We start from the raw sequence: 14,598 nt of genomic DNA, 5'->3' as shown, positions 1-14,598 counted from the left end.
CAATCAATCGAGTAGTGCATATAAATATGATCTGTGAAAAGCAAAAAAAAAAAAACTACAGAATATAAGTAAGGTGCTTTTCTGGGGTAACAGGGTAAGAGGTCTGTGCGGTCAAGTCTGTTAATGACAAAACCAAAGCAAATGAATAATAAAAGTGTTTTTTTTTTGACTATGCAAAACTGAATCAGATTATTGCTACCTGCTCTTTCAACTAGTTAGAATGGCGTTACAAATATCTTGAATGGAAATTCCACTTATTAAAAAGGAGTATGCTGTTTATATCGACCATGTTTAGACATTTACATTGATAGCTACCCTTATAATTTAAATAGTTTGCCATAATATGCCGTTGAACGCAATAGTTATCACTCCCATTTCCTACATTTTCTTTGACGTTAAACGCACCGATGACCATATATAGAAGCGTCAGGAAGTGACTTTGACGAATCCTTCCGGGTCCAGCGGGAAAAGCACAAACGAACAAAAACTCTACCATGGTAACAGTAACAAGCTCAGTTTTTGTGCTGCTCGTGACGCTATTAAACGTGTCTTTAGCAGACAAGTTAAAGTACAAAGCGGCCACCAAACCTGTGAGGTTATTCACCGAGGAGGAGCTCCGGCGGTACGACGGCAATCGCGTACGTGGACGTAATTGACCATCCCGGATAGAACAAAATATTTGGCCGCTAAAATATGTCGCTATTGTCATAGGAGGGCGAGCCCATCTACATGGCGATAAAGGGGGTGGTGTTTGACGTCACCAAAGGAACAGGTGCGGAAAAGTTCACTCTGGGAACACTCATTAGTTCTTGGATAACGTCCCGTACCAGTGATACACACACATTGTTATATATTTTGTTTTTGTTTCTAAAAATAAATGAATGCAGAAAATTTGCGAATCATATATGTCGATTCATATTTGTTAAAACTATCAAGTATGACAGTAGTACAGGATACGGAACCATATATATATATATTTTTTTTTTCAAGATTTTTCCATTTTATGGAATATGTTTGTTGTTTTGGAGGAATTGTAGCTATTTCAGAATATTTTTCTTCTGATTTTCTTTTCTGTTTTTTTGATATTTTCTTTTGAAACAACATAATGAAAAAAAATCACAATTCCATAAAAAATAAATTAAATTAAATTCCTCCGAAAAAAATCTCCTCCCCAAGTGAATTCATAATTCATTCTAACATAATATGAAAGTTGTATCTGCTTAAAAAATAGTCATCCCTCTCTATTTAGATTTTTAAGAAACCACCTTACACGATGAAGTCCAACCAGTGACTGAAGGAATGACTGACAATACATCAATCATTTGTCATGCACACCACGCCACCTCATGTTGACATAATACCATATTCTTCAGGAGCTTTGCTAATGTTATGACTGGTTTTGCAGCTCTGGAAAAAAAAAAAACCCAAAATGGTCATGTTTTAAATTAATTGACAAAGAGACAACAACCAAGGAGATTTTTGCTTTGATTATTGTTGATTTTAGTTTTATAAACATATATTGTAGTTCCAATTAATTATCTCTAAAAAAACACTCTTGTTTTCATTTCATTTTGTTCATGAATTTTTTTTTTTTTTAATTTGAACTTTTCCTTTAGTTTTTGTTAATTTTAACAACCTTGAAGCAGAATAAAGACACTGCAAACAAAAAAGAAGATGAAGGAAGAATAACGCATTTATTTTCTCTCGTATCAGAGTTTTATGGCAAAAATGGGCCGTATAACGCTCTGGTGGGTAAGGACTCCACTCGAGCCGTAGCTAAGATGTCGCTCGAGCCAGAAGACCTGACATCGGATATCGTGAGTATTGCACAACGTCACAATAACTAATCTCCCTACCAATTCTTCAAATTGTGACCCCACCCGTGGACTAAATGTTTATTTTTTTTTTGGGTCCCATCTTTTTCTATGACAGACGGGCCTGACAGCAGAGCAGCTCCGGTCCCTGGAGAGCGTCTTCGAGGGCACGTACAAAGCCAAGTACCCAATCGTGGGCTACACGGCCGCACGCATCCTCAACCAGGACGGGAGTCCCAACGAGGACTTCAAGCCGGAGGACCAGCCGCATTTTAACATCAAAGATGAGTTTTGACCTCATCGCTTCCTTCTTCGACTCGAATTTAACGTTGTTAGGTTGATACTTAGTGAGCTGTTACAATATGTTAACAAACACTTGACGTGTACAATTGAAACTCGTGACTGACTGATTTCTATTGAATAAACACACCTAGCACTTTAAAAACATACTTGAAGGTTATTTGTCTTCAAATTTGCATTGATTTTTTGTCCCCCCCTCAAAAGTTGACACAACATCTCATGTTTAAATTTGCAAAAAATCCCCTATCTAATAAATGTACATTGTCATCATGGGATAAAGTATGTAGATTTTGGAGTAAAATTAAAACATTCAGGGATTGTTGTTTGGTAGAGGAAAAAAGATCTGGAATTTGGTGGGTTTCTGAAAAAAGAAGACCAAGAAAGTTGAGGTCGGAGCTCATTTTGTTCCATAACTTGTTCTTTTTTACCAGTCATGGATGTTCTTCAAACTTGCAGTGATTGTTGTACTGTATAGGAAAACAGTGTTGATTTTTTTAAAAGGCTCATTTAAATCCAGTCATGGATGTTCTTCAAACTTGCAGGGATTGTTGTACTGTATAGGAAAACTGTTGATTTTTTTTTTTAAAGGCTCATTCAAACCCAGTCATGGATGTTCTTCAAACGTCCAGGGATGGTGGTTCCGTATAGGAAAACAGTGTTGATTTTTTTTTAACAGTCATTCGAACCCAGGATATTATTGATTTTTGATGAGATACAAGTCAGCTAAAATAGCTGAGGTCAAAGTACATATTTATTTATTTTTTTACCAGTGACCGATCATTCCTCTGACATTTAGGGTTTGCTGCTGTCATAATTTGGCAGGGTTGAGGACACAAGTGCAGAGAAGCACGGAGGCAAGGCAGAAGTGCTCTGAAAAAACAAATGTATTTTTTGCAAAATGGAAAACAGGAAGTACTAAAACAAACACTGACCATAAACGGACAAGGACAGAAAGAAAGCAGAGAACAAAATACAAGAAAAGTGGCACGACAATGAAGAACACCTGGACAAGACACGAGCGGCCGAGGTAGCTGATTGGTCGACAAAAGGCACAGATAAAAAAAAAAAATTAAAAAAAACGAGACAGGACGCAAACCACATAAAACTAAATCGAATGTATTCAAAACAATACAAAAATCCAAATATAGATCATGACAGTTGCGCTGTATTAAAAAATTTTTTTTTTTTTTAGGGAACTCTTTCCTCGACTGCCACGGGCGTGAATAAACAACAGTCGTTATCTCGATCCCGTGATAAGCATCCATCACGCTGAAGCTTCAGCATATATAATCAGCACGTCCGGATTACGTACTGCGGCTCGGATCGAAGGTCACCCTCCGGCCTGCGATTTGGGCGGACGTCTCCTTCTTGTTTGCGCGATAGTAACCAAGTCAAAGGCGCTACGTCACAGCCCTCAACGGTTCAAAGGGTACACGCCCTGCCCTCCGACGCTCGGGCAAGTCAGCCAGCCACAGCCCAGCCGTCTTCTTCAGCAGGTGGACGCTCCGCTGCTCCCTCAGTCCTCCCGGGGAAACACCTTACGACCTCCTCCTACTACCGGACGACCATCGCCGCCGTCAAGATGCCCAAAACGGTGAGAATGGAGAATTTTTACAGCTCAAGACGTCAACATTTTTTTCCCCGTGTTTGTTCTGTGATCGAGATCACAAATGGGTTCCTTTCCGTCTTGGCTTTTTACTCATTAACCACAAGTAGGACTTAACCAGTTGCCGCACATTCCAAGTGAGCTAGAATTTTTGAATGTCAAAGAGTCGTCTCACTCGTCAGTTTAAAAATTTGAAAAGAAGTCACAAGAACGTCCGTCCAGAACGTTAGACATAAATTAATTCAATGCGACGCTCCAAGGAGAAAGTCTTGCCCAAGAGGTCACGCTGACATCGTCATGAGTCACATCGCAGGTATTTAATCTCGCCTTCTTCTTGGATAAAATGTCAATTCAAGATGGATTTTTTTTTTTGTCTTGTTTTGGAATCATTAACTCGAAGGAATTTAAAGGTAGGCCTCCGTATATGCGTACGGAACTAAGGTGGTGATGATCGAAAGAGTTCCACTTTTTTTGTTGCCCAACTTCCACTGGGTTTATCTTTATGACGGCCTGGGGCGTGCGTTAGCGCCCGTTCATAAAATCATTGCGTAAGCGAATCCGGGGCGGAAGGGGTTGGGTGAGGAGGAGGAGGGGGGCGGGGGCCGGGGTCACATGGTATTTCTCATCCATGTATTTGCGATTTGTAACCGTTTTCGGCGAGCAAAACCCGTCGCTATGTGGCACAAGCAAAAAACATGAGGAAAAAAAAATGGAGATGAACGCGAAAGCCGGCAAGTTGTTGTTAGCGACCGTTGTGCTATTTTCGCCCGGTGACCGCAGTCCAAAGTCTGATGAGATAGTGAGCAATTAGAGCTTATGAGCAATCCACTTCCACATTAAAAGACAATTATTTACACCTTTTTTTCTTGCTTTTCATTCAGAAAAATCAATATTTCCGCTCAGATCAACGGCGTGTGTGTTTTAGAGTTTGAGGGAAGTTTCTGTTCTGAGTATAGACATCAGAGAAAGAGGAGTGTGAAGAGAGCGTCACTGTGTCACATGACTGAACAACCTTTCCTCCGCAGGTCAACGTTCGCGTCACGACCATGGATGCTGAGTTGGAGTTTTCCTTCCACCCCAATACGACTGGGAAGCAGCTCTTTGACCAGGTTGGAGGCCCACTACAAAAAATTATTATCAAGCAAACTATCTCAATTAAGGAATTAAACTTTATTACTATTGTATAGGAATAATAGAGAGTGGGGTTAGCGTCCAAAAATTTACAATACACGCTAATGCAGGGGTGGGTAAACATTTTGATTGGCGGTTGTAAAATTTGACAGAGGAGCCGGACCAGGAGCAGATGGGATGGAGTGTTTTGGTCACCTCACCTCATCGGGAAAAAAAACATTAAAAAAACTTTAATTTTAAATCAAAGTGTACAAAAGCATTACAGAAATATATATCTCTTTGAAAAACCACAGTATTTAGAAAATAAAACATAAACAAGGTTTATTCATTGAATTTTTTTTCAAGTTTGGCGGGCCGGATTAAAACGTTTAACGGGCCGCATGTGGCCCCCGGGCCGTAGTTTGCCCACGCCTGGTCTAAATGATAATAGGAATGCATATTGGCAATATAAAGGTATCTTTCCCATCTGTGTAAATTCATTTGACTATGTTGATCATTTTATTTATGCTGTAGATTTATTTATTGGAACAAATATCCGTTCCAATATTTGAATATTAAAAAATAAAATTTGCTATTGATGCAAATATTACAAACATTAATCAAAGGTAGCTTTCTCTCACCATTAGAGTCGAAATATTTACCTTTATACTGTACTTCATTACAAGTGAGATTGACCAACTGTGGATACAAATGTGACATTTTCTGTTGAAGATGTCAAAAGCATTAATAAATCAAGAAATCGCACATTTAAATTAAAAATAAAAGGTAACATTGCTCTGCACATGTAGTAATATTGGAAAGAAACTCATTACTTCTAAATGCAATAAATAGTAAAAAATGAAATATATCAAATTTGGGAAGTAACTTGCCTTTGCTCTCATGCAGCCAAGACTATATCGCAATCGTGTGAAGTTGACGTATTATAATCAGCCTTTTCCGATTCAGCATCATACCCAAATGGTTTACGATGACTATTATTAAAATTAGCTTTGGTTAAGAATAGTAACGGGTGAGAAATTTTCCATATTTATTCAAATGTTTTTTTTTTGTTGTTTTTTTTAGGTGGCCAGGACAATCGGACTGCGTGAAGTTTGGTATTTTGGGCTCCAGTTTGTCGATGGAAAAGGTTTATACACCTGGCTCAACATCGACAAAAAGGTTCTTTTGTTTATTCATTTCTTTACATTTACAATAAGCTTTTTCACAAATGTCCTCATAACCCAAAATCAAATGTTTGGGTACGTCCTTAGGTGATGTCCCAGGACATTCGCAAGGAGACGCCGCTGCAATTCAAACTGCGTGCCAAGTACTACCCGGAGGACGTGACGGAGGAGCTGATTCAGGACGTGACACGCCGACTCTTCTACCTGCAGGTGAAGGAGGACATCCTCAACGAGGAGGTCTACTGTCCACCCGAGTCGGCCGTGCTCCTCGCCTCCTACGCCATACAGGCCAAGTATGGCGAGTACAAGAAGTTGGTGCACCGCCAGGGCTACATGTCGTCGGAGCGTCTCATGTCGCGAAGGTTAGAGGAAATGCAGGACGCCTGAAGGCTAAATACAACACAAACACAACAATGCTAACCTGCTAACTTCCTTAGAGTCCTGGAGCAGCACAGCTTGTCCAAGGACCAATGGGAGGACAAGATCCAGGTCTGGCACGAGGAGCACGGAAGCATGCTCAAGTAGGTTCAATTGAAGAGCTGCGCCAAGTTCAAGTTTTCACGATTGCTGGTCCATCTGTTTGTGTGCGGCGTGCTGTAATATGAAATATGAAAAACCCACTGTCTAGTGCAGGGGTGGGCAAACTACGGCCCGGGGGCCACATGCGGTTCGTTAAATATTTCAATCCAGCCCGCCGAAGTTGAAAAAAAAATTAAATGAATAAACCTTGTACATGTTTTCTAAATACTGTGGTGTGTCAAAGACAGATATTTTGTTGGAATGCTTTTGTTCACTTTCATTTCAAATTGAATGTATTTTTTTTTCTCCGATGAGTTGAGGTGACCAAAACCCTCCATCCATCTGCTCTTAGTCCGGCCCCTCTGTCAAATTTTAGAACCCGTTGTGGCCCGCCAATCAAAAAGTTTGCCCACCCCTGGTCATTTGTCAAAACTGACACTTTCTCGTCACGGTAGTTAAAACCTATCAAGACTAGTCAAAACAATCACATGTTCCCTTCGTCAAAAATAATTATTATTTTGTGTTCAAAACAATCTCTCATATTGTCAAAACAATCGCACACTTGTGTAGTTGACTATAATCGCGTTGAGCACTCATTTTTGTTGGCAAAACATTCACACTCCTGTAAATGTGACACTCACTCGTCTCCAAAAATCACTGATCATTTGTATGGTCAAAATATGAAATCTCTCATTTAGTCAAAACAATCAGTCACTTATGTCATCGAAACAATCACTCTCTGGTATCATTCTAAACTCTTCAAGTCCGGTCCTCGGACACAAAACAGGCTGGATAGGGGCTCCCGAAGACCGGATTTAGAGACTTCTGGTCTAAACAATCACTCTTTTGTGTGGTCAAAACAATCACACTCTCATGTGTCAAAACACTCACTCATTCGTGCTTTCCGGTGTAAACAATCACTCTCAAGTAGTTAAAACAATCACTCACTCATGTGGTCATAACAATCACACATTCTTCTCAGCAGAACAATCACGCACTCGTGTAGTCAAAACAATCACTCTCACGTGTAGTTAAAAAAAAACACACACGAGTGGTCAAACGGAAAAAAAGATCACTCTCTCATTGTGTCAAAACAATCATGTGGTAGTAACAATAACACCTTTGCAGTGTCAAAACAATCACCCTCGTGCTCCCTAAAATGACTGCTGGAACTCATTCCTCACATCATGTTATTTTTCGCAACAGCGTGAACATTTTTGCACTCCACGCAGGGACGAGGCCATAATCGAGTACCTGAAGATCGCCCAGGACCTGGAGATGTACGGTGTCAACTACTTTGAGATCAAGAACAAGAAGGGCACCGACTTGTGGTTGGGTGTGGACACCTTGGGCCTCAACATCTACGCGAAGGAGGACAAGTGGGTTTTGTTTTTGTGTGTTGATATGCTGACACACACACACACACACACACACACAAACAAAGACACGCCGTCATCGCACTTCAGGTTGTCGACCTCGTCCTGCTGACCGCATTAGTTTGGCGAGATCGTTGAACTCTTACTTGCGGTTCTTCACCACCACCTACAAAGTTACGATGGCCTGACCAGATCAGACATGCTCTGAAATTTCAATTATAAACTCCCTTTTTGGTTTTTTTTGGTTTTTAATATCAAGTTGCATTACAATGTTTCTTCAGCCAGCGGGACTACCAATGAAAATGCATACATTCACAATTTTATTTTTGAAATGTTCATTAATGTCTCAATAAGTGGAAAAAAATATAGAGGTAGTCCGAGTAGAGTTTTATGCTTTCTAACTTTTTTCATTTCATTCATTCAGGATGACACCGAAGATCGGATTTCCCTGGAGTGAAATCAGGAACATTTCCTTTAACGATAAAAGGTTCATCATCAAGCCGATCGACAAGAAATCCCCTGTGAGTAATTAAATCCAGGAAGAAAAAAAAAACATCAATGGCGTGGCTACATGAGTCACACGTCAGATAAAGGTGCGTCGGATATTCGCAATGCGCTAATTAGCTGGATACAATTAAACACATCAAAGACACACGGGCGGGTCATGAGTAAATGAACTCCAGCCAATTAAAAGAAAGCGGAGACAGCTGGCAAGGTCGTGATTGGCTGGCAGGCAGGAATGCGAGAGATTTCGCTGGAAAATCAAAGACACAGCTGTTGCATTCACATAGACAAGAAAACAGGTAGGCAAGACATTAGAAGCTGATTGGTTGACACAAATAGAGTGCATTGGGCAAGGAACTGATTGGCGGGCAGACAAAACCGATTCAGCTGGGTGGGGGTTAAAAAAAAAAAAAAAATCAAAGCCACTGCTACACAAGGACAATACACAGGTGGGTAGGACATGATGGCTGTTTGGCTAGCAAAAAAGGAGAACAGTGGGCAAAGTAGTTACTGGCTGCCAAGAAGAAAAGTGAAGCAAATATCAAAGACACAAGACAATGGGTAGGAGGGGCAACGATCTGATTGACCAGCACAAAACGAGAATAATGGATGAAGTAATGAGTGGCTATCCGGCATGAACAAAAGCGGATCCCTTTGGTGCAGGCGTGGTGCAGGCATGGGGCAAACTACGGCCCGGGGGCCACATGCGGCCCGTTAAACGTTTTAATCCGGCCCGCCGAATTTGAAAAAAATTAAATGAATAAACCTTGTTAATGTTTTATTTTCTAAAAACTGTGTGTCAAAGATAGATATTTTGTTGTAATGCTTTTGTTCATTTTCATTTAGAATTAAATGTATTTTTTTTCTCCGATGAGGTGAGGTTACCAAAACACTCCATCCATCTGCTCCTGGTCCAGCACCACTGTCAAATTTCAGAACCCATTGTGGCCCGCCAATCAAAAAGTTTGCACACCCCTGCCTTGAGGGATGACATCAAAGACACAGCTACGCTAATCACTTACACAGGTGGGCGGGATGTTGGAGTATGAAGGAGCTGATTTGATCATGCAGAAGTGGAACAGTGGTCAAGGTTTTAGCTAGAAGGGCGATCAAAAGTGATTTCAATATCAAAGACACGGACAAGACTACAGTTGGTTTGACATTAGAACATGCCAGGAGCTGATTGGTTAGCGGCAAAGGAAGACCGGGTCAACGTCATCACTGGCTGTCAGGAACCAAAAAGCCATTCACTGGTGAAAACATCAAAGACACAGTCAACTAAATCGACCCACATGAAGGCAATGTTGTCGTCTTCTTCCCCTCCTCAAGGACTTCATCTTCTACGCGCCGCGACTGCGCGTCAACAAGCGCATCCTGCAGCTGAGCATCGGCAACCACGAACTGTACATGCGCCGTCGCAAGACGGACACCATCGAGGTGCAGCAGATGAAGGCCCAAGCCAAGGAGGAGCGACTCCAGAAGAAGATAGAGCGCGACCAGCTGGAGAGCGAGAAGAAGCGGCGGGAGGCCATCGAGCTCGACAAGGAGCTGATGGAACGGGAGAAGCGCGAGCTCATGACCAAGCTCCAGCAGTACGAGGAAACCACCAGGAGAGCCGAGAGGGGTGAGGCAGTGCGATAGGGCCGCAAATAACGATTATTTTAATAATCCATTCATCAGCCGATTATTTCGTCAATTAATCCGATTTTTAAAACGTCTTATTCTCTATCCCGGACGTCATTTCAAACTGTTGAATGATTATGTTTTAGTTTCTGGTCTGGTCCGTAATTGGATCTGCGCAGAAATCTTTTGCAAAATTGATTTTTACCATAATCTTGTTAAATAATCCACACCCAAATTTAACAGCAAGGCGAGGCATCTCTATTTAAATAGCAAAATTTCATGCACCAGATAACTCAAAGTGCTTCACAAAATTCGTAAAAAGTACTTCGGAAAAGTGCGGCTTGTACACGCAAGTATTTGCCCCACTTTAACTCATTCAATCCCAGCCGTTTTTCACGACAGGAAAGACCTCAATAACAGCCTTTTTTCCCTGGATTTTGACTGATTTTGCAAGGCTTACAGAATATTGTGTTCGAAAGATAAAAACATGGAGCTATGATGCAAAAAAAAAAAAAGGCTAAGACGTATAAATACGTCTTCGGGAGGCAGGGACTACAATTTTGAAAATGTATAAATACGTCTTCTGGATTGAATGATGACGGAACACCCTCTCCCGCCTTGCAGAGCTCCAGGAGCAGCTGGACCGGGCCATCCGGCTGGAGGAGGAACGGAGGAAGGTGGCGCAGGAGGCGGCCCGGCTGGAGACCGAGAGGATGGAGGCCATCATCGCCAAGGAGGAGCTGGCCAGGCAGGCTGAGGACCAGATAAAGAGCCAGGAGCAGCTGGTAAGATCCCAGTAGACCCCGCCTCTTTGTGTTGCGTTCAACCAGTGGTGCCAGATGTTCCCGTGTGTGTTTCTCCAAGGCTATGGAACTGGCCGAGTACAGCGCCAAGATCTTGCTGCTGGAGGAGGCCAAGCGGGTGAAGGAGGAGGAGGCGGAGACGTGGCACTGCAAGGTGAGCTTCCGACAAGTACAAATACTTTATTATCCAAATTTGCTTAGGGCTGAACGAGTTTGAAAAATAATTGCGATCCGCCCCCCACCCTCGATATTACGATTTTTTTGTGATTAACTTCCTAAACACTTTGACTTCACCAAATTCTACCGAACGAGTGTGGCGCAAACAAGTTAGTAAAGCGTTAATCAGATTGTGGCTTTATGACTTAAATTTTTCATGTTTCATGAAATTATGATCTGTAAACTGCATTGAGCTCTGAACGTATCGAGATTGTGTATAAATAAAGTACATAAAATAAATATTTTTTTTACATAGAGGTAAAATAAAATAATAAAAAAAAAAAAAGCCTACCAGCTAACTGCAATTAAATATTTTTTTTTGCCTTTGGAAATTGGAGCCTTTTGATTTGAAAATGACATTGCGATGGCGACTTGAATTCGATTACCGTATTTTCCACACTTTAAGCCGCTGCTTTTTTCCTCGATTTTGAACCATGTGGCTAATACAAAGGCGCGGCTTTTCTTTGGATTTTACTTTCACCATTAGAGGGCGCTCTACTGTTCAAGAAATATGCTAAATAAATTTAGATTTTTTTTTTCTCTTGGGTCTGTTCTGTTTTAATGAGCAAAGTTTTAAGAATCTGTTTATGTACCTTTATGTGCATTCACAGTACAAAATCGTTCTGTACATACAGTAAACAACAATTTTTTTTCAACATAGAAAACTGCGGCTTTTTTTTTTTTTTTATTAATTTATTTCTTTATTTTCCAAAAGGAGTTGCATCGGCTAATAAACCGATGCGCTTTATAATCCGGAAATTACGGTAATTGTTCAGCCTTAACTTTACTTGAGTACGATTTTTACCGATTTCCAACGGGTTTGAACTTTTGACTCCTTATGTTTGACAACAGCATTGAAACAACGCATAAATAGAGACAATAGAGACATATTGCATTTACTTGTTGTACTGTTCTTTCAGCGTTCAAATAAACAGCTGAAAAGTGCATCGGCTATGGTGGCTCTCCATCGCCGTTAGTTGAAAAACTGTGAACGCATACATTAGAAAAAAAAACATTTGCTTAAAAAAAATCAGCGCTACAGCGGGCCACGAATGTTGAACAATGATATAATGTAGTTGCGGTGTGGGAGTCAACCGGGCGCGGCTCCTGTTATCCACCTTCGGGGGGCAACCGCAGTCCAGCCGACGTGAAAGTGGCCTCTAGACCGAGATCCTTGTCCCCAGGCCAAAGAGGTGGAAGAGAACCTGGTGAAGACTAAGGAGGAGCTGCGCAGCGTGATGACCAGCTCGGCCCCCGTGGCCGTGGCCGTCGCCGCCTCCTCGTCCTCCTCGGACAGCGAGAGCGACCACGAGCACAGCGAGGAGAACAGCACCTACAGCGCCGAGCTGCACTCGCAGGGCATCAACGACCACCGCCGCGAGGAGGACAGGCTCACCGAGGCCGAGAAGAACGAACGCCTGCAGGCCAAGCTCAGGGTGAGTTGGAAGGCGTGGAACCGAGTACTGCAGAAGGGGGGCGGGGATTGGGCTGGTTCAAGTCAAGTAGGGTTTCAAAATAGGATTTCAAGTGTGGTTTGGGGTTAGAGTTTTAGATTTAGAGGTTTCAAATTAAGATTGGGTTTAATTTCTCATGTTAGGGTTTCAACCTGATGTAAGGGTTTATGTAGGGTTTCAAGCTGGTGTAAGGGCTACAAATTAGGGGTTTAAACCAATCTTAAGGTTTCAAAATACGGTTTCAAGGTGCAGTTAGGGGCTACAAATTGGGATTTTAAAGCAAGCTCAGGGTTTCAAAATACGGTTTCAAGATAAGGTTAGGGATTTGAATTTGGATTCCAAGGCAGGGTTAAGGTATCAAGATGGGGGATGTAGTTTTATATTAGGGTTTCAATATTGGGTTAAGGTTACAAATTAAGATTTGAAGTTTAGGATTTCAAATTGGCATTTCAAGACAGGGATTTCAAATTAGAGTTAAGGTTTTGAATTAGGGTGTAAAGATAGTGTTAGGGTTTTAAATCAGGTTTAATTTTTGAACAAAGGCTTTAAAACCTGGATTAAGGTTTTAATTTAGTATTTCAAGATAAGGTTTATAGTTTCAAATTAGGGATTCAAACCAGTGGTAGGGTTCTCAATTAGGGTTTCAAGGCAAGATTAGTGTTTCAAATTAGGGTTTTAAGACAGCATTAGGATTTTAAATTAGGGTTTAAATTTTAGGGTAGGGTTGCGAATCAGGCTTTTAAAACAGGACTATTGTTTTAAATCGGGGTAAAGGTTGCAAACTAGGGTTAGGGTTTTGAATTAGGGTTTTAAGTCAGTTAGGAATTTGTATCAGGTTTTCATGATTAGGGTTCGGGTGTCAAATTAAGGTTTCAAAGTTTTGTTAGGATTTTAAAAAATTTGCCTCTAAAGCTTGTGTTAGACTTTCATGTCAGGGTTAAAGTTTCAAATTACGGTTTCAAACTAATGTTAAGGTTTTAAATTATAATTTGTAAATGAAGCGCGTTACGTTCAATCACCTGCTCCTCACTCGTGTCCTTTGACCTCTTGACCCATTTTGACCTGTTTCCCCGGTCAGGCGCTGAGCTCGGAGCTAGAGGAGTCTCGCGACCACAACAAGAAGACGGCCAGCGACCTGCTGCACGCCGAAAACGTGCGCGCCGGCCGAGACAAGTACAAGACGCTCAGGCAGATCCGCATGGGCAACACCAAGCAAAGAATCGACGAATTTGAGGCCTTGTAACGCCAAAGCCCACCCAAGCACTCAAACGGCCGTACTGTACAGTACACACACTTGTGTGTGTGTCTTGATGTCGTAAAACTAAATCTAAATCTAATTATTATTTTATTTTTATTATTACGTTGGCCTAACATTTTAATTTTTGAATCTCCTCACATTCCAATTAAACTTGTTCCAACTTGTTTTATTTGTTGTCGCGTTTGTTACTGGAATGAGAACATGAAACCATTATTTGAAACCGTAGCACGTTTTTCAAACCTTAACCTAGGCTTTTGGAAGCCTGACCCCGACTTGAAAGTATTTTTTTAAAAACCAGACTGTAAACCATATTTTGAAACCCTTCACTTGTGTTAGGCTTTTCCAGCGATCGCTGCAAAATTGTGGCTGGACTCTTAAAACGCAGACACAGGAAAAGATGGGTTACAAAGATATTTATTATTACACTGAATATTCAGTTATCCAAAAATAAATCTAGGTATCGAGGTATCTACGTATAAGGTTATATCTATAATTACAACCGTCGACGAAAACGATCAACACAAAGCGCTGGTGGAATAACTCACACCAGGAAAAAGGAATCACGACGGAACGGAAAACACTTGCAAAAGGCAAGGAAACAAATAACGAAAATAGTTTACCGCAAAAGGGCAAGAAGAGGACCAATGAGTGAAAAGAGAACAGAAACGAACCGAGCATTAGCTGGAGACGAAACGAACAAAACGCTGAACACAACACACGAAGCAAGAACGCTATCGATACGAGGACCACGAGCAATGTGGGATAATAATCCGACGCTGATTTGTCAGTGTTGGTGGCTTAAGTAGTGTGTAATCAGTAGGTGAATGAGAG

The 14,598-nt window shown here is 41.3% G+C and overlaps 2 protein-coding genes across 2 annotated transcripts; both read left to right on the top strand.

The window, feature by feature from the left end:
- Window positions 1–460: 460 nt before the first annotated feature.
- Window positions 461–2,261, top strand: nenf (neudesin neurotrophic factor). The gene is made up of 4 exons (XM_088306892.1): window positions 461–638; window positions 712–772; window positions 1,714–1,817; window positions 1,933–2,261. Exons 1-4 carry the CDS (start codon window positions 495–497, stop codon window positions 2,107–2,109), a joined length of 486 nt encoding a protein of 161 aa, XP_088163018.1. The 5' UTR covers window positions 461–494; the 3' UTR covers window positions 2,110–2,261.
- Window positions 2,262–3,278: 1,017 nt separating this feature from the next.
- On the top strand, window positions 3,279–13,931 carry ezra (ezrin a). Its single transcript, XM_088313023.1, has 12 exons — window positions 3,279–3,708; window positions 4,746–4,829; window positions 5,914–6,009; window positions 6,102–6,376; window positions 6,452–6,535; window positions 7,766–7,912; window positions 8,334–8,430; window positions 9,743–10,037; window positions 10,661–10,821; window positions 10,901–10,993; window positions 12,240–12,491; window positions 13,588–13,931. Exons 1-12 carry the CDS (start codon window positions 3,697–3,699, stop codon window positions 13,750–13,752), a joined length of 1,761 nt encoding a protein of 586 aa, XP_088169149.1. The 5' UTR covers window positions 3,279–3,696; the 3' UTR covers window positions 13,753–13,931.
- Window positions 13,932–14,598: the final 667 nt, after the last annotated feature.

The sequence above is a fragment of the Idiotropiscis lumnitzeri genome, chromosome 1, assembly GCF_059441095.1.
Source record: "Idiotropiscis lumnitzeri isolate Australia: NSW breed Sydney's pygmy pipehorse chromosome 1, RoL_Ilum_1.0, whole genome shotgun sequence".
Classification (NCBI taxonomy): Eukaryota; Metazoa; Chordata; class Actinopteri; order Syngnathiformes; family Syngnathidae; genus Idiotropiscis; species Idiotropiscis lumnitzeri.
Note: the sequence above shows the minus strand (reverse complement) of the source record. Positions and strands in the feature narration are given on the sequence as shown.